Here is a 27,523-nt window from a genome sequence, read left to right on the forward strand (position 1 = left end):
TCAAACTGAGTTACTGGATCAAGAATCAATCTCTACTAAATTAATCTCAGGATTCTGATTCGTAATTATATTTGGATCATTCCACGCCCCACTCGTCCTCTCCGAGTCTCTCTGTATTTGAACATAATCATCTTTTATAGTGTGTTATCAAGATGAAACTCCTGGTTATTGAGTTATTGAGCATATGGGTGGTTCTTAATCCCTCTGTTCTGCAGGAAGCTTGGGTTTCAGCTGAAATCATATTAAACCCTGTTTGAAATGCTGAAGGTGTGATGACCTCATTCGGTTAGGTTGTGGATTGAAAATATAAATGGGCACAATTCATATTACTTCATGTTTATCCATCTATCTGTCCATCTGTCCATAAACATTTAAAAGTGAATATAACTTTAATATTTTATATTTATAATATTAAAAATTATATTTATAATATTATAAAATAAAATGTATAATAATAAATAAATAAATAAAATTATATTATATATATATATATATATATATATATATATATATATATATATATATATATATATATATATATATATATATATATATATATATATATAATATAATTTTATTTATTTATTTATTATTATACATTTTATTTTAGTAATTATCAGTTAGTGGCTTTTTTTGTATTCTTTTAGCTAATCAGATGTATATCATATTCCTTTGTGCAGATCTGAAGAAGACTCTAGCTGTTCTTCTGGATAATATAATGCAGAGATTATCAAAGCTGGAGTCTAAAGTGGACAATATCATGTACAACGGCACAAGTACCAACCTGACCAATGGCACCGTGACCCCTGGACCCAACCCTGTCAACCCAGAAAAGGTCAACGTGGCAGGTACAGATGGTCTTTCTCATCATACTTTACTCTTTGCACTAATATATTTTCTGCTAATTTTCCTATTGAGTATTTTCAGCACTTCAGTTTCACCTTGATTCCCTCCCCATTCCCAAAGTCAGCATCCCTCCGCAGACCTCAAACACGTCACTCTTTACACATCGCGCGGCAAACAGTCTTGCATGCATCACACACACATACATGTTTTTCTTTCACAGCTCCTGCCCTCTTTAAGGGATTCCATTGATTTCCCTTCAGCTCCAAGATGATTAACGACCATGTTAGAAAACAAACTATTTGTAGTTTCACCATCAAGTGTTTGCTAGAAAGAAAGGGCTTGGTACGTTATGGGTGGTAGCTTTGTATTTAAAGACAATGAGATATTCATCAGCAAATAATGTTGCGTGTGGTTCATTTTGTCCATTTTATTTGATATGTTCTTTAAAATTAGAAGTGTTTTTCTTTTTGGATCATATGTGTGCTGCTATGAGATTCTCCGCTTAGGTGGTTTTTACAGTTACGCTAGTTACATTTTCTACATCTGTGTTTATGAATCCACTGATGTAGTGTTGTTTCAGGTTATATTGACAGAGCTGAGAGCTAATGTAGCTTGAATTTGTCACTAAAGCAAAGTTTGACTTGGCAGCATTAAAGTTTGATTATAATTTGGACGTGTGTGTATTCTGCAGGCACAATGCCATCGGGGAGACTATCATTGACCAGATATAAATGTAATGCTGTGGTTATCTGAACACCTGCCATGATAAAACTATTGTATTCTATATGATTTGGTACCATGGAATTTCCCAAAGTATAATGGTAGTACCCTCTACTGCACAGTAATCGACACAGTAATGTCATGGTTTTTGGATATGTTAGATGATAATGTTTGTTGGACAGTTACTATAGTAATTTGCTTTTGTGCATTTATGGTTGTAGTAACACTGTTTTGGACATTTACCATACTAATATGCTTATTAAAATACTGTGGTACTAAAATCTGATGTGTTTGCTGTAACATGGTCCCACCTCAGTGCTTTTCTGTAAAGGTTGTATGTGCGCGATTTCTCTGTCGCTTGACTTGATGTGTGTGTGCGGATGTGATCGTCGCCTCTGACTCACTGTGCTTAATATAGGCCAAACCCCTGTTGAGTCATGTGCCGCTTGACAGTGACTGGATATCGCTAATTCTCTCTCTTTCTGACTGCTTTTTTGACAGACCGCTGTGATGACAGTTCTGGTAAACACCTTTGATTATATCTCAAGCTGAGCTGAATTGCTTTATAAGGCACATTAAGCAGCAAAGGCAGGTTCCAATTACAGTATGTTATAGATATGGTATTATTATGGCATTAAGTTAACACTCACTGTCCTTTCAATGCTAATTTGATTTGCGATGATTGCGCAGGACATAAATAATTTAGGTCTTTTCGGCATTATGAACAACACTTGATAACTCAAGCATTAGATCATACTTGGGGTTAGAGGGCATTCGTAACCATTTTATGTTTTAGGGCATAGAGTGATGCAGGTGTGATGTCAGTGCAGGCCAACCGGCAGGTCACATCGCACTGGTTCCCTTAATAAAACCCAATAGGATTTTCTCATAGGCTTTTGGATTGTCGCAAATAAGCTGTGTTCAACAAAAGTTTCTGATACTTAGACATTTTGTCCATCATAATTATCACAGATGAACACAATTTTTGTTCATTTTGAAGCCTACATACAGTCTCTGATAGCTAAAGGTAAGCTATAAGTGAAATTACACCACGGCCCCAGCCGCCCCACTACTTTTTTTTAAAACATGTAACACCTTTAATACAAGTTATTAGGTTACTGATGCGTTTTTTTGTACAATTAAACGTGAAAGTGTCTTGAGCTTGTGTTCACCACAGACCTTATTTCAACCATTTAAACAAAACCCATTCAAAAACCCACACTGTCAGAAAAAAAGGTACAGTTCTGTCACTGGGGTGGTACCCTAAGGTACAAAAGTGAAAAGGTACATATTTGTAGCTTACTCACCCCTAAATGGTACATATTAGCACCTTAGAAGGTACATATCAGTTCTTAAAAAGTGCATTTTAGTACCTTAAAGGTACATATCAGTACTTAAAGAGTGCATTTTAGTACCTTAAAGGTACATATCAGTACTTAAAGAGTGCATTTTAGTACCTTAAAGGTACATCGTAATACCTTAAAGGTACATATTAGTACCTTTTCGGTTTTGTACCTTAGGGTACCACCCCAGTGACAGAACTGTACCTTTTTTTCTGACAGTGCATTGACTACAGGACGATGGAACTGGAAGTGTTAAAATGTTAACTCGCTTCTGTGTTTGGCCTACAAAATAATGTCATTCCTGCACCAGGAATTCCTGTTGGTCTCTAATTAGTATGAATTTATACTATGTCATTTGTAATTTTTCGTACGGTCATCTTACGCCCCAGTAGCAGTTAGGTTTAGGGGTGAGGACCTTCATACTTCTGAAAATTGCACGATACAAAATCAACACCTTGTAAAGTAGTAACATTTTCCAGTGAAAATTGAGTTGAAAGAAACACAAAGTATTTAATTATATGCAGAGCTTTTACCACACTCTTTTTTTTTTTTACCCCAGCAGAATGTGAATTTTGCTGGCAGACAATAAAAATAGCCATAGCATATACCTTTTTTGACTTGTAAGCAACATGTTGAAGGGCTGTTTACACCAAGAATGTATGTAACTATAAAGATCTATGCCAAAGTATGACAACATTCTGTTTATTAACAGCACAAGCTGTAGTTACGTAATCTACCATTTTAAATTTGGGTGGATTTCTTTGATTGGCTGTCATTTTTTGTTGTTGTTCATCAGCTAGAAATAGTTTTGATTCCAATGAAATTTTCTCCATCTCATTATTGTTATAGTTGTGGTCGAGTTACTGTTAGAGTTCTCATCCTTAAAAGGACTAAGAACACTTCAACAATATAGCAATGCGCTAAAACCATCCAGTTCACATCACACTAGCAACCACAGAGCAACATGCTAGAATAAAGCAGAAAACCCGAAGTAACTTCTGAGTAAAACCTTAAAACAACCAGGAAAATCCGTAACAACTGCTTACCAACATGTTAAACAGATTAGAAGATGCTAGTTTTCCTAGATTTGCTAGATTGCTGCTTTCTTAACAGACACAATCTTTTAGGACTACAGGACACGGTCAACCTGCCGTAGATGTTTTTAAGAACTCATACCAACATTTTCAGATGTAAGTCATAGTTCAGGATGACAGCAGCTTGAATCTTTACATGCAGTCCCAAGCTCTCTAAAGTGCTATTATTCCCCGACGAATGACAGAGTGGGTCTTGCAGCTAGTGAAGAAAAGAAAGAAAAGTCCTGCTACTCAAAGCTATCAAACGACTCTTTATAGTCCATCAACATGATGACAAACCTTAGCAATACCGTCTGAGAGGCCTGCACAAAGACTCATTGTGGTCTTCGTGTTGGAACTTTAAAACGACCAATGTACGTGTGAACTCTAGCACCCACACCAGAGAACATTCGCCTTCTGCTCGTTCTTGCAGAGTTCCTTTCAATGGGTGCATTTAATGTTTGAAGGAAAACATGATTTTTGTTCATAGTTCACCTGTTGTGTTACCTCAAAAGTGCTATGAATCTAAGCAATAAACCTGTATCTTTGTTGCATTGTTGGAAAGTTGTTGTTTTTTATCTCAGTTGACAACCAACGTATATGGGCTCCACGATATATTGTTTTTAGCATCGATATCGCGACGCATCACATCACAGGATGTTCTATGTCAAGCATAGGGATCGTTAATCTATACCAGCGTTTCTCAAAGTGTGGGGCGCGCCCCACTGGTGGGGAATAGAGACATGACAAGTGGGGCACGACGAACGGGAGGAAGTGTGTTAATTTTTTGTGCCCATCTCTATTAACCTTTTGAGCGGTCCCACATGGGATTTGTATTTCTATGCCCCTGAGAGTACGGACCCACATATGGGATTTATAATGTTTAGTGACGTGACATAACTGTCAGATTCAAACGGTGGGACGCGCTTTGGCTGGCACTGAGCCAGATGCATACGCGCTCAGCTCTTGACATACGTCATGCAGTGTTTTCAACCGCATACTGTTTATTTTAGGTTTAATTGAATAGGTAACATTTAAATACACAAGTACTAGTAAAACAATACATTTAGAGTTTGTAGAATACACATTGGTGTCTTTGGAAGCAGCAATAACAATCCATTCAAATATAATTGGCCGAAAAGTTTTATTCATATGAGATACACATAGTGTAAGTAACTATAAAGTTTGCTCGATTCTTCTCCCAGTTCACCGGTCACTTACTTATTCCAGGAGAAGCTGATGAATATACGTACTGCAAATCCGATTGACAGGACTCTGAACTGCGGTGCATTTGTTCAAACGTGGCAGCACCCATCTCACATTATAGATATTATCAAAATCAAGATCATTTATAAAGGGTTTTAAATGGCAAAACACACCTACAATTGGATTATTAGACAGTTGATGACATGGTAAGCAAGTATGTCAATATTTTGAATAAAAAATAAAAAAACGTAATAAAAGCGATACATCTGTCATTCAGCGCTTTTTTGATTGTGGTGAGTCACGTGATAAACATGACGCGTTGCCATAGAAACATTAAGATGAAACGTTCTAAAATAACGTTGCCTTAAAAAAAACTCAGCTAAAATATTTTGACTGTACACATGAAAGTTTTAAATGTGATGTTAATCAAATAAATGTTAACAGGCAAACTTAAACCCTAGATAATTACCATTTTGTTGGGCGATTGGGGACAGGTGGGGCTCGTGGCCCTTCCCTACCTCCAAAGTGGGGAATGGCAGAAAAAGTTTGAGAAACACTGATCTATACGGACCAGGCACCACGGTTCGAAACGCACATGATTCTTGGGTTAATTACAAAGTTCAGCCATCACACACACTGTAAAAACTTTTTTTTTGTTGGTTTAACTTAAAAAAGTAAGTAACCTGGTTGCCTTAAAATGTTGAGTTTATTGAAATAAAAAAATTGAGTTTATACAATGTAGGAAATTTGTTTATTAAATAGAAACTCAAAATATTTTTGTATCTGAACGACAAACAAAGTTTGATAAATCATCTATTTGGCATGTTTCAATGCGTCATCAGAAATAAAACACACACAATTACCCAATATGCTTACAAAATCTTTTAATAATCTTTTAATAAAGGTTGTCGAATCTCAAAAAATGTTCATTGTATTAACTCAAAATTTTAATTTCAATGAACTCAAAATTTTAAGGCAACCAGGTAACTTTTTTGCAAAATAATTTTTTACAGTGCAGCGAAAGTTTATAATTTGCACATGTTTAAGGTCCTGTCAATTTATAAACCTTTAAGAGCGCATGAAGACACAAACGAGAACTCAATTCAGAACTTGTTTGTTTTGTGCGTACGCATTAGTTTCAACCTATTTTAACTTTTTTCAATTTAAGTTTAGTTACAGCCTTAAATTAAGTTTAAGCAACTTAAAAGTACAAGTCATTTCAACTCACTATTCACAATTTACATTCAAATGACTTGACAATTTTGAGTTTGAATCTTGTATAACTTAAACTTATTTTGATGAGTTAAATTAACTTAAAACATATGTTGTCATAACTTATCATTTTTTACAGTGCACATAACCAAAATGCAAAAAGGACACAAACACCAAATTTCATTCTCATTTCACTCTATTTGTGCTTGAATGGACACACAAAATTATGTAAAATGCCTGTCTCAGAGATTATCTTCGTAAGCACAGTTTCTTAGGTGAACAGAAACAATTGAGATTATTATATTGGATAAATAAACCTAATAAACCTGCTGCCGTCTGTGTAATTTATTAATCGCACAACAAAAGAAAAAGACAACTTTTGTACTAGGACTGGACGATATTGGAAAAAACATATATGCAATATTTACTTTTTCTGTGATTTATATATTATATATTAAAAACAATTTCACCATATGATTTGAATAGGCCTATTTGAATAGAATGAATCATTCTAGAATAATTCGGGTGATTTTGTATGAGAGTGAATCTGCACAGAAAATAATGAACAAATTACAAGCACAGATAAATAAAATAGAAGATACAGTTGAAATAAGCAAAGTTTTGTTTTACAGGTAAATCTAACAGTATTCGGGAACATAAATTAAGTAATCAAATGTAATATAACAGTCATCAGTGTATAAATGAAATATAGCTAATATAATTAATTAATTAATACATTTTATCTTTGTTTAAGCTACAAAATTAACTTTCTTATTCTCTTTTGTTTTTTGATCACCATTGGTGCTACAAACTGCTGCGTGTACATTAGGCTGCTGTCCCTTTAAGACGAATGCACAGACCTAATATTTATGACGCATCGCGCTATCAATGCTAAGATAATAGTTCATGCAGCCCACCTTTGTGTCAATATCATGTATTTTTATATTTTCTTCATTATAATTTTTTTTTAAATTTGAACGTTGTCCTTTTTCTTGTGTAGGATTCTCACTTTCAGATGCACCACAGTTGAATTAGCATATTACATTTGCATCAACAAATCCAATTAATCACAACAAACTGATGCTATAAAATAACTTATTTTCATAGCAACTAGGTCAGCACAAGCTAGAACCATTTTTACCAAATGTCTTTGTTGTTTTTAACAATGGTAAAATGCTGTTAAAATGGCTTTGTCACCAGAAACTAAAGCAAAGTAGAAGAACATACTGGAAGTTTTAGTGTGGATGTAACCTGTCAGTTGGCTAAAGAGGTTAACACGGATGATGATTAAAGCAAATTTAAAGGTGAAGTGTATATATATATATATATATATATATATATATATATATATATATATATATATATATTTTTTTTTTTTTTTTATGTGTAGGTACTCAAAATTGTTTAATATGCAAAAGCAAGCTTATATTTTTGCTGAAATATAAACATTGTTGCACAAAACATTGCTCTGTTGGTCCTGAGAATCCTAACCAGGCTTAACCTGTGGGAAGACTGTGGGAGTGTTTGGAGACTTGTTTGGGAAAGGTTGGCACACTTAACACCTGTAATGTGTTAATGTTTCACTATCAGGATAGTATCAGACCTTTATTGGCATTATCTCACATCCGTGTCTGCGGATCCACCCTATTAAAATGCTAAGCCGTCGCCTGGCGATGCTATCTGTCCAAACATAGCACGTTTCACCCGGGCTTTCTCTCTTTCTCAGAGGTTATCGGCTCCGCGTGCCAGCAGCAAAGAGAGCCCAGGTGTTCGTTCGGCCCGTGTCTTGTGTGTCTATGTGTGTGCGTTTGTTTGCGCCAGCGGTGTCTGTTACCGTCTCTCTGGACGCTGCTGAAATGACGCCGCTGGCAGGCTCTGCGGTTCTGGCTCTTGACTCCTCGGAGAGAGAGAGGGAGAACGAGAAACACAGAGATACCCACTGTTAGCAAACAGAATGGCTTGCTTCATTGTGCTCGTAGATGCCGCTGTTGGACGCAAGGCCAACGTGTAATTAATAAGCTAAACACTTGCGGGCTAAGAACAATAGCACAAAGAAAACGTTCATCCTGGGCTAGCGAGAACAGACACATGCCTAACGTTATAGTTAAGGCCTCTTTACACTGAGAATGCTAACTATAAAGATAACTATATTAGCTTCCCCCTCAACGCAGTTCTGTTTATTATATGCAGTTATGGCATCTACCGCTTTAAATGCTTGAGCTCTTTTAATAATTGGCTGTCAATGTTTTTAACTTTCATCAGCGGTTCTGAAAGTGATTCCAACAATGTTGTTCTTTTATATCGAATAGCTATATAGTATAGTTATGGTCTGGATTTCCCATTTATCACTGAATTAGTATGCTTTTAAAATGTTATAATTATGGTTAGTTATTGTCCTTGGCGTGCCCTTTATTTAGTATGGCATGACCAAAGGAATCAATCTAGTTAAATTAAAATCTGCAAAATCAAAAGTTATTAGCATTTTGGAAAATTTCAAGTTTTTACTGCAACTGTCTCCATTTTTTTCAGTACCTTCAGGGCAAGGTCCCGATGACACATGCCGAGTTTCGTAATGATGCGCTAATGCATTTCTAAAATACTGCATTTTAGGACAAAATTCAAAATGGTCGACGCCCACAATAGTCAAAATTGCGTATCATTCAGCATGATGCACAGACATGCCAAAGATTTTGAAATAAACGACATTTAACATGTTTAGAAATTAACAAAGATGTTATTTTAGTCAGCTTATGGACCATTTATTGGAGATGATTTAGCAATGTTTTCCCTTGAAGTAAGTGTGTGGTCCCGGAGGGTCTGGTTTTGAGTTTCATCTGTCGGTTTTGATGCTTTTGTTCATCATTCAGCATAATGCACTGAATCAGAAGATACCATTATTATGGATTTTTTAGCAAACCATTTAGAAGTTGTATGCAGAAAAGAAAAATGGTCATATCGTTTGACCAGTAGGTGGCGCTTGTGCCCAAACGCTGCATGTAGCCCAGGTCTTGCATTACCAAGTTTGGTCTGAATACGGCAAAGAGTTGTGGAGATATAGCCTTGCGTTCAATTTGGCTTGCTCTTCGTTTAATCCGTTATTCTGGAATGGTTAGGTTTATCAAAAAGCTTTTGATATATTTTTTGTCAGCGTGGCCTGTAGATGATCTAATTTGATTTTCAGTCTAGGAGGAGTTCGAAAAAGTCGTTTTTTGGCAGGAAAACAGTCATGAAGGAAAATGGGTGCAATCGAATCATCTTGAGCCGAGGAATCAGAGAATTTTGTTTCTTGACATTATAGTCCAAAAGTATGTAAATATATGCAAAAATTTGGACAGTTAGCGGCGCTAAAGGGATTGAGTTAGAGACTCCAAATATACTGTGGTGAATGTTTGGACTGACCTCTATCAGTGTGCCAAATTTCACAACTTTTTACCATATGGTTCTATGGACTGCCATAGACTCCCATGACGGAAGAAGAAGAAAACCAACCGATAGTATAGGTGCCATTGCACCATTAGTTGTTTGGCCACTAATTATAAGTTAAACATTTTTTTTTTCTACAAGTAAAACAGAACTCAATCGACTCTGATACATTTCAAAATCTCTTCAAATTGAAACAATATATCATTTATCCCTACATAAGTGATCATTTAAATATGTTTTCTGATACCATAGTCATTTGGAGTCTGTTATCCAGATTATGGCGATGGAGCGCAGATTCACATTTGCTCATAAGTTCCCAGTTCTGGATGTTTATCACCTGTTTTTGCAGAGCTGGAGGTCTCCAGAGAGTCCGTGGTTGGGTGTGGAGCATCCCTGCTGTTGGTTTCATATACGTCCGGGGCGGATGTGGCTTCCCCGTTTAGGGAACTGACTAAACCAGTAATGCTAACCTCAACTTGCGCAAAAGCTCTTCTCACCCAACATACAAGACAACCAGGATGGACACTCGCTGTTATTCGGCAGAAGACTTTTTATAGATTTTGAAATAAACGACATTTGGCATGTTTAGAAATGAATAAAGATGTTATTTTAGTCCACTTGTGGACCATTTATTGGAGATGTTTTTAGCATTGTATTGCCTTAAAGTGAAGGGTCCCAGAAGGTCGGGTTTTAAAATTGTATATGTCGGTTTTGATGCTTTTGTGAAGCGTCATCAAGCAGTATGTTGCTGATGAGAGAGCACAAGTCTTTTTTTTCTCTCTCTCTGTGTTGTCTCCGATTTTGTGTAACTACTTGTCTGTCAGTCTCATTGTTTGACTCTTCAGCTCTTGTGTATTCAGAAATGTGATAGTTATTATCAACACTCGGTACTGAAAGGCCTATTGTGTTGGATGGTTCTCCTGTGGGACGGTGATCCAATTCAGTTGAACTCAATTAAGGTCCCTAAACGTTAAAAGCAACACGTCCCAAAAATACACGAGGTGAAAGAGTTCTGGACAGAGATATGGGCCAAAATTACCCCACATCACTGCTGTAGGTCTGATTTGAACAGAAAGCGTGTGAATGAAGGTAATGAGAAGGTTTCAGAAGGTTCCACAGAAAGTCTTAATTTTTTGACTTGAAGAACATGACTTGATCATATTTCACCCCAAAATCAATGGAAAGAATTTAGAAAATATATTTGACGTGAAAATTAAGCCTAGTTTTAGGACTTTTTTGCACCGACATTATACACACACACGTTTGATTTTGTGAATTGTGGGGAAATTCCATAGGTGTAATGTTTTTTATACCGTACAAACCGTATTTTCTATCCCCTTACACTGCCCCTGCCCCTAAACCTACCCATCACAGGAAACATTCTGCATTTTTACTTTCTCAAAAAAACTCTACCTCTATGATTTATAAGCATTGGGTAATGTCCTCATATTTCACCCTCTCCTATAATACCTATATCATACCGATGTCATTATACACATTTGTGTCTTGATATTTCACAAAAACCAACACAAACACACATTTTTTTTATATATAAAATAAATAAATACAAGAATTTACATATACAAGTTGTAATTTTTTTTATCTAGTAGTAGTAGAAAAAAGTTATGTAAACATATATTAAAAATTTAATATATTTTTAATAATAATAGTTGTTTAAAAATGTTAAATATGATCCGTTATTATAAAATAAACATTTATAAAACAAATGCTCAAGTAAAGCATCCTGAACCTATTGTTATGGCTGTTTCTCTTCTTTTATATATATATATATATATATATATATATATATATATATATATATATATATATATATATATATATATATATATATATATATATATATATATATATATATATATATATATATATTATATCTTATATATATATTATATCTTATATATATATGCTTTTATAGTATGTGTAGTGAAACCTGGACTTTTTTCCCCATGAGAATTACCTTTATTTAAAGCAATCACCTATACCATTCCTGCTCGGCAGAAAGACTAAATAGCCTCAAAATCGCCTAGAACAGAGATTACACACAAAGCACTGTACATTCACGCTCTGCAGAAGTGCCCTTGGTGTGTGTTTTCTGGCATGAGAGAAACAAACACACGCTGCTCTGAGGGAAATGTGTCTCACTGAAGCGAGAGAAAGCGAGACAGAGCGAGAGAGAGCGAGCTTTCCTGAGTGTTTTTCCTCTCTCGCGCCTCCATTTCTTGCGGTTTTCATTTTGCTGAAAGACACACTCGTTGTCTGCTTGATGATTGTTGTGTTTGTCGTGGGGGTCTCGCACTAGCCTGGAGGAGTGTGACGGAAAACGCCCATCTGTGTGTGTGTTTATGAGATTGAGTGTTTACAAGGGTGTATGTTAAGCCTGTGTCAAGCACAGCTGTTTTTTCCACTTTATGTAGCCGCACATGCAGAAGAAAGAGTCGAAATTGTTCCCTATCTCTCCCTCTCAGCTAATCATTCTTTGTACATTCAGTAATAAGAATGTTAAGTAAAGTTCATGAAAGAAAAAAAAGTGATATGTCTGGCTTTAAGTTATACGATATCATTTAATCAATAGTCAAATGTGTGATAGTGATTTGTAATATAGTCTCTTTAAAATATTCACTTCTATGGTAAAAGTATATTGAGTACTTTAATGTTGAGTGTGTAGTAAGGCAGTATGTAAACATGGTGCATTATCCTGCTGGAAGTAGCTTTAGAGGATGGGTAAATGGTGGTCATAAAGGGATGGACATGGTCAGAAACAATGCTCAGGTAGGCCGTGGCATTTAAACAATGTCCAATTGTCACTAAGCGGCCTAAAGTGTGCCAAGAAAACATCCCCCACACCATTACACCACCACCACAGCCTGCACAGTGGTAACAAGGCATGATGGATCCATGTTTTCATTCTGTTTACACCAAATTCTGACTCTAGCATCTGAATGTCTCAACAGAAATCGAGACTCATCAGACCAGGCAACATTTTTCCAGTCTTCAACTGTCCAATTTTGGTGAGCTCGTGTAAATTGTAGCTGCTGTTGTAGCCCATCCGCCTCAAGGTGATTGGTTGATTAGATAATTGCATTGATGAGAAATTGAACAGGTGTTCCTAATAATTCTTTAGATGAGTGTACATGAGTGGATGCAGACTTTGAAAATCTGTTGGATTCCTGACACGTTTTTTTTTAGAAGAAAATGTCCCTAAAACAATCACAAACCAGTCCACTTTGGTAGCACGGAAGGGATTGTGGGTAATATTAGCCATAAATACGTAAACGTATGCATATTTAGAAAATCTGTTCTATTCCTTACACGTTTCTTTAATAGAAATGTCCCAAAAAACATTGAAAACTTGTCCACTTTGGTACTGCTGAATTGATTGTGGGTAATATTATTCCAAAGTACATAAACGTATGCACACTCTGAAAATGTATTGGATTCCCGAAATGTTTCTTTAACGGAAACTTTCCCAAAAACCATTGTGGGAAATATTTGTCTAAAATACACATTTCAAAAAATCCACCGGAAATAGTACGCCACCCAAGTAAGTTTGGCATACTTTTTTCAACTGTTCAAAATACAATTTGCGAAATGGCATATCAAATACTGTTTAGTATTGATAGCATGCACATTTTCCATAGAAGTGTGGGTAACATTAACCTGTGAATCCATGACCGTGACTTTGAAAATCGTACACCATCTGAGCAATGTTGGTGTACTTTTTCTAAATGTGTAATGATTTCCAACTGCAATTCCAGTATTGCAATTTTTCTATGCATTTTCGTATGCGCACTGAATTCAGAATAGCATATTGTAATTGTAGTACAGTAACAATATATGGTAGATATAGTAAGAGTAGTATGCTGTTATTCAAATTCAGCCTGGATTTAAACTTAGTATCATTAGTGATGGCATCACTGCATCCCATAATGCCTTGCAATGCCCTTCATGTTATTGATTCTGCCTTGCAAAACAATCCCTCTGTGGTAAATGTGTGTGTCCAGTGTGTATGTGAAACACACCAGGCTTTGTTTGTGAATTCATGTCTAATTTAGTCCAATTAAGGCATGATTAAGGTCTAATTTGGCACTTAATTGTTTGTTTGTTAAGCACACCTATCCAGCCGAATGAGTTGGTGTTAACGACGTGATCATGCTGAACAGAGATCTATTTCACAGCTTTTTTTTTCCCCTCTTCTCTCTTTTTCCATCTTTTAGCAACGTTTCAGTGCTTCATTAAGTCATTTTGGTTGTATCACTCGTGACCATTGTGTTATTTGTGTCATGTGCCTCATAAAATGGCCTAAATTCTTTGTTAGCATGCGACCTTAAACCAAATGTGTATTTGTGAGACACGTACATCCTTTAGAGTTTTGTGATCCCTCAGCGGGCCATTTGCTTTGTTTACAGGAAGCACTCTGAATGTGTGCTGTTCTATTTAGGTTGTGGCCAGCCATTGTTCTACAGCGCCATCGTGTCTTGCGCTTTATGATGGAGAGAAAGCGAGCAGAAAGATACTCCAATCCTTGCTAATCAAATTATTGTAAATCACATGGCTAACACCCTTACATTGCTGCAGTTTGTGTCCTCGTCTCCCCTCCCTTTATCTCATCCGGTCTCCTCTCATCTTCTTTCGCCCTCTTGTCCTTTTCTGCTCGCTCATCTGGACTAGTCTTGTCACTTCTCCTCTCATATCTCTTTTGCTCTTTTCTTTGTTTCTGTTTATCTCCAATACACTTGTATTGTTTCCTCTCCACTTATCTCTTTTCCCTTCTTTTCAATCTCATCTCGTCTTGTTTCATCTCATCTCATCTGCTTTCATCTCGCCACATCTTGTTTCTTCTCCTCGTCTTTTGTTTCACTTATCTGGTTTCTTCTCCACTTGTCTCCTCTTCTCCATCTAATCTCTTCTTGTCTCCTCTTTCTTGTTCTCTTCTTTTAGCGTATCTTGTTTCCATCTTTTATTATCTATACTTATTTAATTTCACCTCACCCTGTTTCCTCTCCAGTCTTTTCAAATCTCTTTTCTCCTTTGATCTCATCTCTTATCTCCTCTCTTAAGTCATCTTCACCTAGTTTCCCTTCTTTCATTTTGCATCATCTCACCTTACCTAGGTTCCTCTCCACATTTTTCATATTATATCACCTCACTTGGTTTCTTCTCCTTCATTTTGTATAATGTTATCTCATCTCATCTCATCTCACTTTTTCATCTCCACTCTTTTCATATTATCTCATCTTTCAACTCACCTACTTTTCTTTTATCTCCTTTTAACTCACCTCACATGGATTCCTCTCACTTCATCTTGTATCGCCTCTTCTCCAGTCTTCTGAACTCTTTTCTCTTCTGATCTTATCTTAACTCTCCTCTTCTCTTTTCAACTTTTCTTATCTCAACTCTTCTCTTCTTAAATCTTTTGATCTCGACTCTTCTGATCTCAACTCTTCTGATCTCGACTCTTCTGATCTCAACTCTTCTGATCTCGACTCTTCTGATCTCAACTCTTCTGATCTCCACTCTTCTGATCTCAACTCGTCTCATCTTTACTCTTCTGATCTCAACTCGTTTCATCTCCACTCTTCTGATCTCCACTCTTCTGATCTCAACTCGTCTTATCTCAACTCGTCTTATCTTGACTCTTCTGATCTCAACTCTTCTGATCTCCACTCTTCTGATCTCCACTCTTCTGATCTCGACTCTTCTGACCTTGACTTTTCTGACCTTGACTCTTCTGACCTTGACTCTTCTGACCTTGACTCTTCTGACTTCGACTCTTCTGATCGCGACTCTTCTGATCGCGACTCTTCTGACCTCAACTCTTTTGACCTTGACTCTTTTGATCTCAACTCTTTTGATCTCGACTCTTCTGATCTCATCTCGACTCTTCTGATCTCATCTCGACTCTTCTGATCTCATCTCGACTCTTCTGATCTCATCTCGACTCTTCTGACCTCATCTCGACTCTTCTGACCTCGACTCTTCTGACCTTGACTCTTCTGACATCGACTCTTCTGACCTCGACTCTTCTGACCTCGACTCTTCTGACCTCAACTCTTCTGGCCTTGACTCTTCTGACCTCGACTCTTCTGATCTCGACTCTTCTGATCTCAACTCAACTCTTCTGATCTCATCTCGTCTGATCTCATCTCTTCTGATCTCATCTCTTCTGATCTCATCTCTTCTGATCTCATCTCTTCTGATCTCAACTCTTCTGATCTCAACTCAACTCTTCTGATCTCAACTCAACTCTTCTGATCTCAACTCAACTCTTCTGATCTCATCTCTTCTGATCTCAACTCTTCTGATCTTAACTCAACTCTTCTGATCTCAACTCAACTCTTCTGATCTCAACTCAACTCTTCTGATCTCATCTCTTCTGATCTCAACTCAACTCTTCTGATCTCAACTCAACTCTTCTGATCTCAACTCTTCTGATCTTAACTCAACTCTTCTGATCTCAACTCAAATTTTCTGATCTCAACTCTTCTGATCTCAACTCAACTCTTCTGATCTCAACTCAACTCTTCTGATCTCAACTCAACTCTTCTGATCTCATCTCTTCTGATCTCAACTCTTCTGATCTTAACTCAACTCTTCTGATCTCAACTCTTCTGATCTCAACTCTTCTGATCTCATCTCGTCTGATCTCATCTCTTCTGATCTCATCTCTTCTGATCTCAACTCAACTCTTCTGATCTCATCTCGTCTGATCTCATCTCTTCTGATCTCATCTCTTCTGATCTCAACTCAACTCTTCTGATCTCATCTCTTCTGATCTCATCTCTTCTGATCTCATCTCTTCTGATCTCAGCTCTTCTGATCTCATCTCTTCTGATCTCAACTCTTCTGATCTCAACTCAACTCTTCTGATCTCAACTCAAGTCTTCTGATCTTCTGATCTTCTGATCTTCTGATCTCCTCTCCTCTCCTCTCCTCTCCTCTCCTCTCCTCTCCTCTCCTCTCCTCTCCTCTCCTCTCCTCTCCTCTCCTCTCCTCTCCTCTCCTCTCCTCTCCTCTCCTCTCCTCTCCTCTCCTCTCCTCTCCTCTCCTCAACTCTTCTGATCTCAACTCTTCTGATCTTAACTCAACTCTTCTGATCTCAACTCAACTTTTCTGATCTCAACTCAACTTTTCTGATCTCAACTCAACTCTTCTGATCTCAACTCAACTCTTCTGATCTCAACTCTTCTGATCTTAACTCAACTCTTCTGATCTCAACTCTTCTCACGCTTCTGATCTCAACTCCTCTCCTCTCCTCTCCTCGCCTCGCCTCGCCTCGCCTCGCCTCGCCTCGCCTCGCCTCGCCTCGCCTCGCCTCGCCTCTCCTCTCCTCTCCTCTCCTCTCCTCTCCTCTCCTCTCCTCTCCTCTCCTCTCCTCTCCTCTCCTCTCCTCTCCTCTCCTCTCCTCTCCTCTCCTCTCCTCTCCTCTCCTCTCCTCTCCTCTCCTCTCCTCTCCTCTCCTCTCCTCTCCTCTCCTCTCCTCTCCTCTCCTCTCCTCTCCTCTCCTCTCGCTCGCCTCGCCTCGCCTCCCTGTGATCTGTTTCGTCCCATTTCCTGTAAAAAAACAAAAACAAAAAAAAACTATTCTATTTGATTGAACTGCAAGCTTCAATAATCTTCGTCTGGCATCCGGGTCTATGGATACTGTTAATCTCCTCAGGGATTTTAGAGCTAATACAGACAGGAGAAGATGATCTGTGAAAAAAATGTCAGGCTTGCATTTAAGTCGAACACTAGAATCATATGACTTCAGACTAAATTATACAAGTCACTATGGCTCTGTTATGATGGTTTAACTGTCCTTTGATCTCCCACATAGATGACAAATTAACTGATATGAATAGCTGTTTATGCCTTAACCATTGTAATGTTTAACACCCTTACAAACGGGATCTCCGCAGGATGACATCATGTACTTGTGTCAGCCTCGCGCTTTATATTCTTTGTTGGTTGGCCGTTTAAACTTTGAAACTTGAGTCACTGAGATTTCTTATCGCCATTATGCCCTTGAACATGACCATTTACTCCCGGGACCACCCGAATGATTGCACCGAAAATTACCTTGGATAAAAGCGACCATGAAAGTATAAAAGTCTGTACTTGGATCAGGGTCTGTCTGCAGTATGTGGGTGCGTGTTTGCATTCTAAAAGAGGCACATTTGCTTGTACAGTAGATTAGTGTGCCTACTTCTCCACTGCACCTCACGTCCCTAAAGATTTGCCTCTTTTGAATCTGCAAATAGTGCATTCATGGTCCAAGGTTTTTCATAATATATTTGGATTGACTAAATCCATATCAGTAGTTTCTCAGAAGGAAGGAGGTGTAGGAATTTGATGGCTTGACAAAAACTGTGGCAGAGAGAAAGGAAAAGGTGAGGTTTGGTTGTGTTTGTTTGCCCCTAAAAGGGAAGTTAAAAGTGAAAGTTCAAAGTACAAAGCTGTGCTATCGTTATTTAAAAGGTAATGAGTTCAGTCTTTATTCTAACCCTTTTTACGATCATGTCTTTATATACTGCTGTAGATTGTATTTAAACAAAATGCAGCTATCAGATATCTGCTAAGAGGAAATAATGGAGGTACTCCTTTATTTTAAAAATTATTTTTCCCTATTATAGGATCTGCATTTTCATGGGTTTAAATAATTTTTTTTTTATATGAGACTGTAAGGGGTTAATAGTATATGATCAAAGACCAGAAGAGAAAAATGAAGACCAAGAGTCAGGAGTGCAGTCAATTAAAGAAAAATGTACTTAAGAATAGTTTGCAGTTTTATTTATCAGCAGAAGCCAGCTTCAAGTCTCACAAGAAGTTCATATGCCGCGCTCCCTTTCTCACCGTCTCGTCATACTGTTTTCAAGATCTATCACTTTAGAGATAGATCTTGAAATGAGAAAATGAAATTTCCATCATGTGAAATTTCCACACATTGTCAGTTAATCAGTTTCACGTGTCCATAGACGTGTTGCTTATTGACGCTTTAACCCCAGAATTAGTCCCATAGTGACCGTCCAGGTCTGGAGCAGACACCAGCTTGCCCAGAACAACAAGTCCACCCATCTCTTAGGGTGCCCATTTTCAACACTGATCTGTAACAGAATATTACACACACACACAAAGATAAACAGTCTCTCCAAGGTTGGAGCTGATTAAGCTCCAGTTCTAACTAAAATGTTCCCCAAAACATACTGATAACATGTGCTTGCTCTCAGTGAGAGGCACATGCAATATTCATCTTGATTCTTTAGTGTTTCATAAATATAAAATATAATAAATTAAATGAGAGACAAAGCCATATGTCATAACTGGAAGCCAGGCTAAGTGAGCAAACACGGTTCCTGCACTCCGGGCATATTAGGGGTGTGTGACGCCTCCAAAATCCCAACACACGACACCTTGTTTGCTATCAAGTGTTTATTGACGCATCACACATCTCGAGGCCAGACCCTCAGTCACCAATCAGAGACCAAATACAAACTTTAGAAAACAAGAAACAATTAGTGGTTCTTAAGCAAAATCATAACTGGAAGGAATCATTAAAAATCATCATCATAATAAAGAAGGATAAATACTGATTTGATTATTAATTTAATTAGGATATATACAGGTATATTGAAGTGGCAATGGATTTCAGAATTCCCCTTTTCAAAAAAAAAAAAAAAAACTTTGTGCATAAAAACCACTCCTTTCCTGGTAAAACACTTAACTTGATTTTCAAGTAAAGTCATTTGCGACTGCTGAAGGTTACATTTTTGACATGCCAAATATGTCATGTCTCTGAGTAACATGTAATTTAGTAAAGCCACAAAATAAACCTAGTTCATTAAAATAAGTATGCAAACAAGGTGAATGTCTTTTAGCATATTTTATAATTACCCAAAACTTAAACATAGTTCACCCCTTATGCCAATATCATGTCAAAAAAATAACATGCACAATACAGGGAGTACACACATTTCCTACCCAAATTTAGTTTGACTACGTCATCTCTATCGCTAAGGGAGATTCCTGATTAGAATATTTTCAATCATTTTCTTGTCCACTTTAACTCTTATGCTGATAATATCTGGTAATACATATTATAAACTTGACGGGGGATTTTTATAAAACGTAGTTTCATCACAGTTGTTTAAAAGATTAAGGCAGTTATCAAAGTTTGATCAAATGTCGTTTAATTTTCCAGTAAAAGATTTTTAAATGATTTGTAACATTGGATTACCCCTTAGCAGATTTTGACATATGATATCCTAAACAACAGCTAGAAGTCCAATTTTGTGTTGTTAACACATTGCTTCAAAAACAGTAATGAAATGCGTTGGTTTTTAACACGTCTTTGAACACTAAATATCTTCTCTTTTTTTTCCTCTGCAGTGCAAAGTGACAACAGAACTTATTTGAATATACCGGTAGTTCGAATGCTCTTGGCAAGATGTGTGTGTTTGGGCTCAGTGTTAATTTCACACTGTGTTAATTTGCCGTGTTAACTGGATTATTGATCTCTTTTTCCGGCCAAGTGCCCAAAAAGCTTGTTGATTTTTCAGTTGGCATTTTGTAGGATTCATTCTAAAGGGCAGTTAGCAGTAAATGCTGCACTACAAGTTTATGGTTTACATGAATAAACAAGATGGACTTTTATAAAAACTACTTTAAACCAATCACAAATTGGGCCCTTTTCATGAAACATAAGCAGAACAAATTAGTGTGAAAACCATTCACAAATCTCATTTTTATGCACATTTTTCATTAAATGATCTGTTTAAAAGAGAGCATTTACATGGGAATGGCTTCATTAACAAATTACGAACATATTTGTTATGCTTGTTTTTCGTGATTAAGCTCCATTGTCCCAAAACATGATTTGTTCCTTTATTTTCCTTTTAAACAGAGACAATTTGAATGCTTTGTAATCGCAATGTGGGTTTGGGGCCTACTGTGGCATTACAGAGTTAATTTGAGAGTGGATTTTGTATTAATTGGGTGATATTGATCTTCCAGTGTGCTGAACAAGCTTGTTGATTCTCAGCTGTGATTTGTGCTGTTTTTTCAGGCCGTTGTGTGCTTATTTTCTTTTCTCCCTTTCACAGACCTGCTGAACGGAGCACAGGAGAAATGCGAACTGCCCTCGCTTGACGGGTTTCCGCATTGTGAAGGCAAGCTGAAGGTGAGCGTTTCTCAGCTTCTCGATCTGAAACTTGTTCAAATCACTCTTTAATTTCCTTTTACGCTGCCGCCGTCTCGTGATGGCTTCTCATCCGCTGGACTTGATTTATAAACCATCTTCATCCTGAATCCAGACAGGAAAAATTAAAGGCTCTCCGTGGGACGGTCCCCTTACGAACATTAACAGCAAGATATTGATTTGTTTTGAGACGTATTTGAAAGCCTTTAACTGCTGTGGTGTTATTAATGAGCAGTGCTACAAGAATCATAGGCTCTGGGAAAAGTTAAAAAAGAATAAGAGAGAATAAAAAAATGTAGTCTGGACTTGTCGTCTACAGACTATATGAATATTGTTAATTTTAGTCATTAATACATTTTCATGAAAGTCTCTCATATGCCGCCTCTTTATATTAAAGTGCTCCTATTATTTTAAAGGATCTTAATTTTTAATGGGCTGCTACAACAGGTTTACATGCAGCCAAGATAAAAAAAATCTTATATTTTCCTTAAAATATACACTGTAGCATCAGCTCTTTTCTCACAGGTCTGTTGTGATTGGTTTACTCTGCTCTGATTGGTCAGATGGCCCAGTCTGTTGTGATTGGTCTACTTTGTTCTGATTGGTCAGATGGCCCAGTCTGTTGTGATTGGACTACTCTGCTCTGATTGATACACTGGCATTATGCAAATGTGACAACTCGTCTCGGCATTTCAAAATGTATTCTTTTATTTGATCTTTAAAACTTTGCAGACATTTACAATCAGAAACGTTACACACTGCATTAAAGAAGCATAATATGGGCACTTTAATTCAATTGACAATTTAGCTGTACAGTAGAAGATAGTGTTTTTAACGTTTAAAATGTTTGTGTTCTCTCACATTTAACTTTAGATTTTTAAAAACCTTAAAGAATTCAGAGTCGGGTGTTACCATGTGACAATGCGCTTTCCTTCCTGGAACGCCACTTTTCTTAATGACCTCACCTGATACTCGGAGCGAGTCCCTCTGGGTTTTTTTACAGCACGTTGATGTAGCAGCCAGACGGGGGCCAATTACGTGGGTTTTAACATCAAGCAGAGCACACCGAAGCTAGTCGGCCAGTCACGTTGGCCTCGTCGCAATAATCACAGCTCATACAACTCATGGAAATTCCTGCGATATGGAAATCCTCTTAAAATCATGCAGGATTAAAACAAAACTGACTACAGTAACTGAGAATAGCTTAGCTAAGTGTTTGACTTTAGTTTGGAAGGTCTTAGGTGGGGTTGTTTATCTATTAAGCCAAATTCTATTTTGCAAATGACAAAAAAACAAATGAATGCCAGTGTAATCAACATAAATGTGCATTTAAAGGTTTAGTTTGAAGACTGAAGGCCATCACTTTGCAAATAATTTGGTAGAACCATGTTAAACACTTGTTCAATCAACTTTCTTTAATACAATTTGATTTATTTGGATATTTATGCACCAAAACAAATGCAACTATACAAAAGTATGCAAATTAAGTGCATTTTTTACATAGAATATGTAAAATGTTTTGTGTAGTTCTGACTAATTAAAAAACAAATGTAAATTATGGAAGAGTCTGTTAATTAGACTCAATATGGTTGCGTATTTTCTTCCTTTTTTTACATTGACAGTGTAAATACATGTTTTTTCTCTCTATGAATCCAAGCTTTTTTCCATCAAGTGCTTAACAAATTAAAATTAAGCGCAATTTGTTCTCGTATTTTCTACTTTTTTACATAGAATATGTCAAATGTTTCGTTTAACGAGTTATGACTCATTAAAAACAAATGTAAATCTGCAACCATATGCAATTAAACGCTATACATTTCATTATATTTTTAGCTTTTTGTCATCAAATGCTGATTAATTAAAAAAACAAATATGCCAACGTATGCAAATTAAACAATAGGATTGCATATTTTTTTATTAGACTTTTTAATAAACATTTTATGTAGACAAGTATTTTGTAAAACTTTTTTCAAGTTCTGACTCATTAAAAATGTACGGATGCCATGCTTTTCCGAAATCCAGATCGATAAGTGTAATCCGAACCCCCTGCGATCAATAAGTCCCTCTCCCTCCTGTAGAGAGTGTCACTGTGAGAAGAAATTAGATACAGGAAGAGGAACCAACGCTTTTTCTGAAGGTCAGGCTGATCTGAGAAGTTAAAAACTATCCTGCAAAAATTTGGCAGGAAATAAAACTCTGCTTGACACACGGTTTCCTGCATAACTGCTTATCAGATCAACTGTGGATTTTGTATACTTAGTACTTTTTCCGTTTTTGTTTTTATCTGATCTAACAAATTTTTTCCCTCATTTTCAGTGGATGAAGGACATGTGGCGTTCAGACCCCTGCTATGGCAACTACGGCGTGGACGGGTCCACATGTTCGTTCTTCATTTATCTGAGTGAGGTAAGACGTGACAGGAATGTTGGCCTTATAGTTACAGATCTGGGCTGGTAACCCACAAAATGCAAGTTTGATCCTCTCAAACCTGGATAAAAGTATGTAAAATATAAAAAGAAGACTGTTTGGGGATAAAATTAAATGGTCTCCTGTATCAAAACTACCAAAACAAATGTTTATGATTTGTTAAACTAAAAAATGTTTTTACCCAAAATAAATTAAAATGAAAACACTTAAAGAGATATAAGTGTGTGTGTGTGTGTGGGGGGGGGGATTACATATTAATTAAAAAAACAAACTTTTTAACACATTTTTTACAAGGTTTTCATTTAGTGGTTGGATAGTCTGTAAAATTATTTATTGTTTGGGGATAAAATTGACAAAAACATTGAAAAACTGACAAAATATTCTAATTACAAACCTGATTCCAAAAAAGTTGAGACTCTACAAACTGTGAATAAAAACAGAATGCAACGATGTGGAAGTTTCAAATCTATATTTTATTCAGAATACAAGATAGATGACACATCAAATGTGGATGTCAAAGGAACAACATATCTCAAAAATGTGGGACAAGACCATGTTTACCACTGTGTGGCATCCCATCTTCTTTTTATAACAGTCTGCAAACGTCTGGGGACTGAGGAAGCAAGTTTAGGAATAGGAATGTTGTCCCATTCTTGTCTAATACAGGCTTCTAGTTGCTCAACTGGCTTAGGTCTTCTTTGTCGCATCTTCCTCTTTATGATGCACCAAATGTTTTCTATGGGTGAAAGATCTGGACTGCAGGCTGGCCATTTCAGTACCCGGATCCTTCTTCTATGCAGCCATGATGTTGTAATTGATGCAGTATGTGGTCTGGCATTGTCATGTTGGAAAATACATGGTCTTCCCTGAAAGAGACGACGTCTGGATGGAGCATATGTTGTTCTAGAACTTGGATATACCTTTCAGCATTGATGGCGCCTTTCCAGATGTGTAAGCTGCTCATGCCACATGCACTCATGCAACCCCATACCATCAGAGATGCAGGCTTCTGAACTGAGCACTGATAACAACTTGGGTTGTCCTCATCCTCTTTAATCTGGATGACATGGCGTCCCAGTTTTCAAAAAGAACTTCAAATTTTGATCTTTCTGACCACAGAACAGTTTTCCACTTTGCCACAGTCCATTTTAAATGAGCCTTGGCCAAAAGAAAACGCCTGCGCTTCTGGATCATGTTTAGATATGGCTTCTTCTTTTGACCTATAGAGTTTTCATCGGCAATTTTGAATGGTATGCTGGATTGTGTTCACTGACAATTTCTGGAAGTATTCCTGAGCCTCATCACTTTGGATGATATTATGAGCTGTAGATGATGATAACTTCAAACTCTTTGCAATTTTTCTCTGAGAAACTCCTTTCTGATATTGCTCCACTATTTTTCGCCGCAGCATTGGGGGAATTGGTGATCCTCTTCCCATCTTGACTTCTGAGAGACATGGCCACTCTGAGAGGCTCTTTTTATACCCAATCATGTTGCCAATTGACCTAATAAGTTGCAAATTTGTCCTCCAGCTGTTCCTTATACGTACATTTAACTTTTCCGGCCTCTTATTGCTACCTTTTCCAACTTTTTTGGAATGTGTAGCTCTCATGAAATCCAAAATGAGCCAATATTTGGCATATTTCAAAATGTCTCACTTTAAACATTTAACATATTATCTATATGCTATTGTGAATAAAATATAAGTTCATGAGAATGTAAATTATTGCATTCCTCTTTTATTCACAATTTGTACAGTGTCACAACTTTTTTGGAATCGAGTTTGTAAATTTTAAATTTAAAGTTAAATAAAATATTGTTTTTATTAATGTAATAATTATATAGGTATCAAAGTACCATATTACCACCACCACCACCACCACCACCACACCACCAAAAAATAAATAAATAAATATATACTAAATGGATGCCATATTCATGCACCATGACATTTAGATGGTATTTTAAGATACTTTATATGGTTTTGCCATGGTACAATGTTCAATAACCCTTTTTAATCAAGTTAAAATTGTCTAAATGTTATTAGCTGTTTGGCTTTGTGAATCGCTCACATTTCCACAGTAAACACACAATACACTGTAAAACAGAAAATCCGTGATGTGTGAAATGGGACAAATCTTACAAATACAGCTTGTAATTTATTTTTAATGTTTCATAACTTCATAAATTCAAATGTAGTACCTGCTCAGACAAAATTTCGGCCCAGCGTAGCAATGGTGACATGCATTAATTTCCATATCAACTGTCTCTCGCTGATATTGTTCTTGTAGTTAAATGAGCTGACTGATAAATATACAAGGCTACTTCGAGAAACAGGATGTAGAGTGTCCACAAAATGTCCTTTTCCACACTGTCGGTTTATGTCTGATCACTAGCTCAGCTAACTCGCTGTTTTTCTGTGTGCTAGGTTGAAAACTGGTGCCCTCGTCTGCTGTGGAGGATCAAGAATCTTGCCGATGAAGCCGACAGGAATGCACAGGTCAGTGTGTGTGGGATTGCAAATGTATAGTTTGGGGACAAAGTGAAATATATTAAATAAAAATCAAAATGTATTTAAATTAATTAAGAAATATATTTAATAAAAACAAAAATAAAATTAAAGCTGCGAGCAGCGATGACGGGCCCAAGCCGGGGGCACCGCCACCCCGGTGGCATCAGCTTAACTGTGCGCAGCAGGCCAATAGGCATTTAATATGGGAAAAAATAAAGGGACTATGTCAAAGTCATTTGAATTCACCTCATTAACTGCAGCAACTGGTGCTGCTATGACCAGGAACCACAACACTCACATCTCTGAGATCAATTACATTTTATTCGTTAATTTTATGTCAGATGATGTCTAATGTCAATTTCAAAATGAGTGCAGAATACTGTCCAAATGCTGAAGTTGTATTATCCTTACACTTCTCTTAAAAATAAATTAAGCCAAATCACAGAGACCGCAACAATGATTTTAATATCAGTGTCAGGTAAGAGTAATATGCGTGCATAAAATTTATAGAAGTTTATTATAAACAGCCACTTTTATAAGATCATGTGAAATTTTTTTTTTTTATCCATTTGAATTTTATCAATAAATAATTAGTTTAAAGAGGTGTCATACGTGATCTTTGCAAACACAGCACATGACCTTCTTTAAAGCCCATGTTATAGAAAACAATTAAAAGTATTAGGATATCACTTTCAATTATGTGCAAATGTATTTTTTGCAGCTCAAAATATTGTAAGTTCAGAAGACCAGTGTTATATATATATATATATATATATATATATAATACATTTTTTTAAACTTATTTTTCACAATAAAGTGATAGATATTGCTGATAGCCTATGATATGAAAGGGTTAAATTATGAAAAACAAGAAACAAGGCGACATACACAGAGTGAGAGAGACCCCCTCCACACACACACACACACACACACACACACACACACACACACACACACACACACACACACACACACAGAGAGTGATCCTGAGAGAGAAGGGGGGGGGGATGACAGACACAAAATCTAAACAGTGAGAGATCATTGTTTTTATTTCACTGTCTGAAAACACTGTTTTGCAATAACAACAATAGTTTTATCTTCAAAACAGTGTTCCCTAGGACATATCCAACCTGGTTACTAAATAAGGCTACACTCCCACCTTCTGGTTATTCTATATGCCGGTAGCTCATTGGTTCTCATTTTTGTCCTTAAACAAAAGCCATTAATCTTCTCATTTTTTTAAGTTACACACACTACTTTTTTTTCCTTTTCTTTTTAAAGACAATTAAATGTTTTTTCTTTTGTTAGTAATGTTTTTTTAAATATTTATATTTTTTTTATTAATAATTATTTGGATTAACACAATTATTTAACTAATTATATAAAACAATATTGTCAATGCCCTACAAATAAACTGGTTTTATACATGAATTTTTTTATTCAAACCCAGAATAATATGTTTAATCCTTTAATGCAGGCCAAAGCACAGCATTGAGAGGTAATCTTTTTAGACAGAAGAGTGGCTCTCTCTCTCTCACACACACACACACACACACACACACACACA

At 36.6% G+C, this 27,523-nt stretch overlaps 1 protein-coding gene across 1 annotated transcript in view; it reads left to right on the forward strand.

Annotated features, from left to right (window-relative positions):
* Positions 1–27,523, forward strand: part of mgat5 (alpha-1,6-mannosylglycoprotein 6-beta-N-acetylglucosaminyltransferase) — an 88,251-nt gene that overhangs the window by 21,462 nt on the left and 39,266 nt on the right. The window contains exons 3-6 of the mRNA XM_067415688.1: positions 681–848; positions 20,923–20,999; positions 23,334–23,423; positions 25,873–25,944. Of these exons, the coding sequence (XP_067271789.1) occupies positions 681–848; positions 20,923–20,999; positions 23,334–23,423; positions 25,873–25,944 (407 nt within the window). The remainder of the gene's footprint in view (positions 1–680; positions 849–20,922; positions 21,000–23,333; positions 23,424–25,872; positions 25,945–27,523) is intronic.

Source organism: Pseudorasbora parva, chromosome 14, assembly GCF_024679245.1.
Source record: "Pseudorasbora parva isolate DD20220531a chromosome 14, ASM2467924v1, whole genome shotgun sequence".
In the NCBI taxonomy this organism is placed as follows: Eukaryota; Metazoa; Chordata; class Actinopteri; order Cypriniformes; family Gobionidae; genus Pseudorasbora; species Pseudorasbora parva.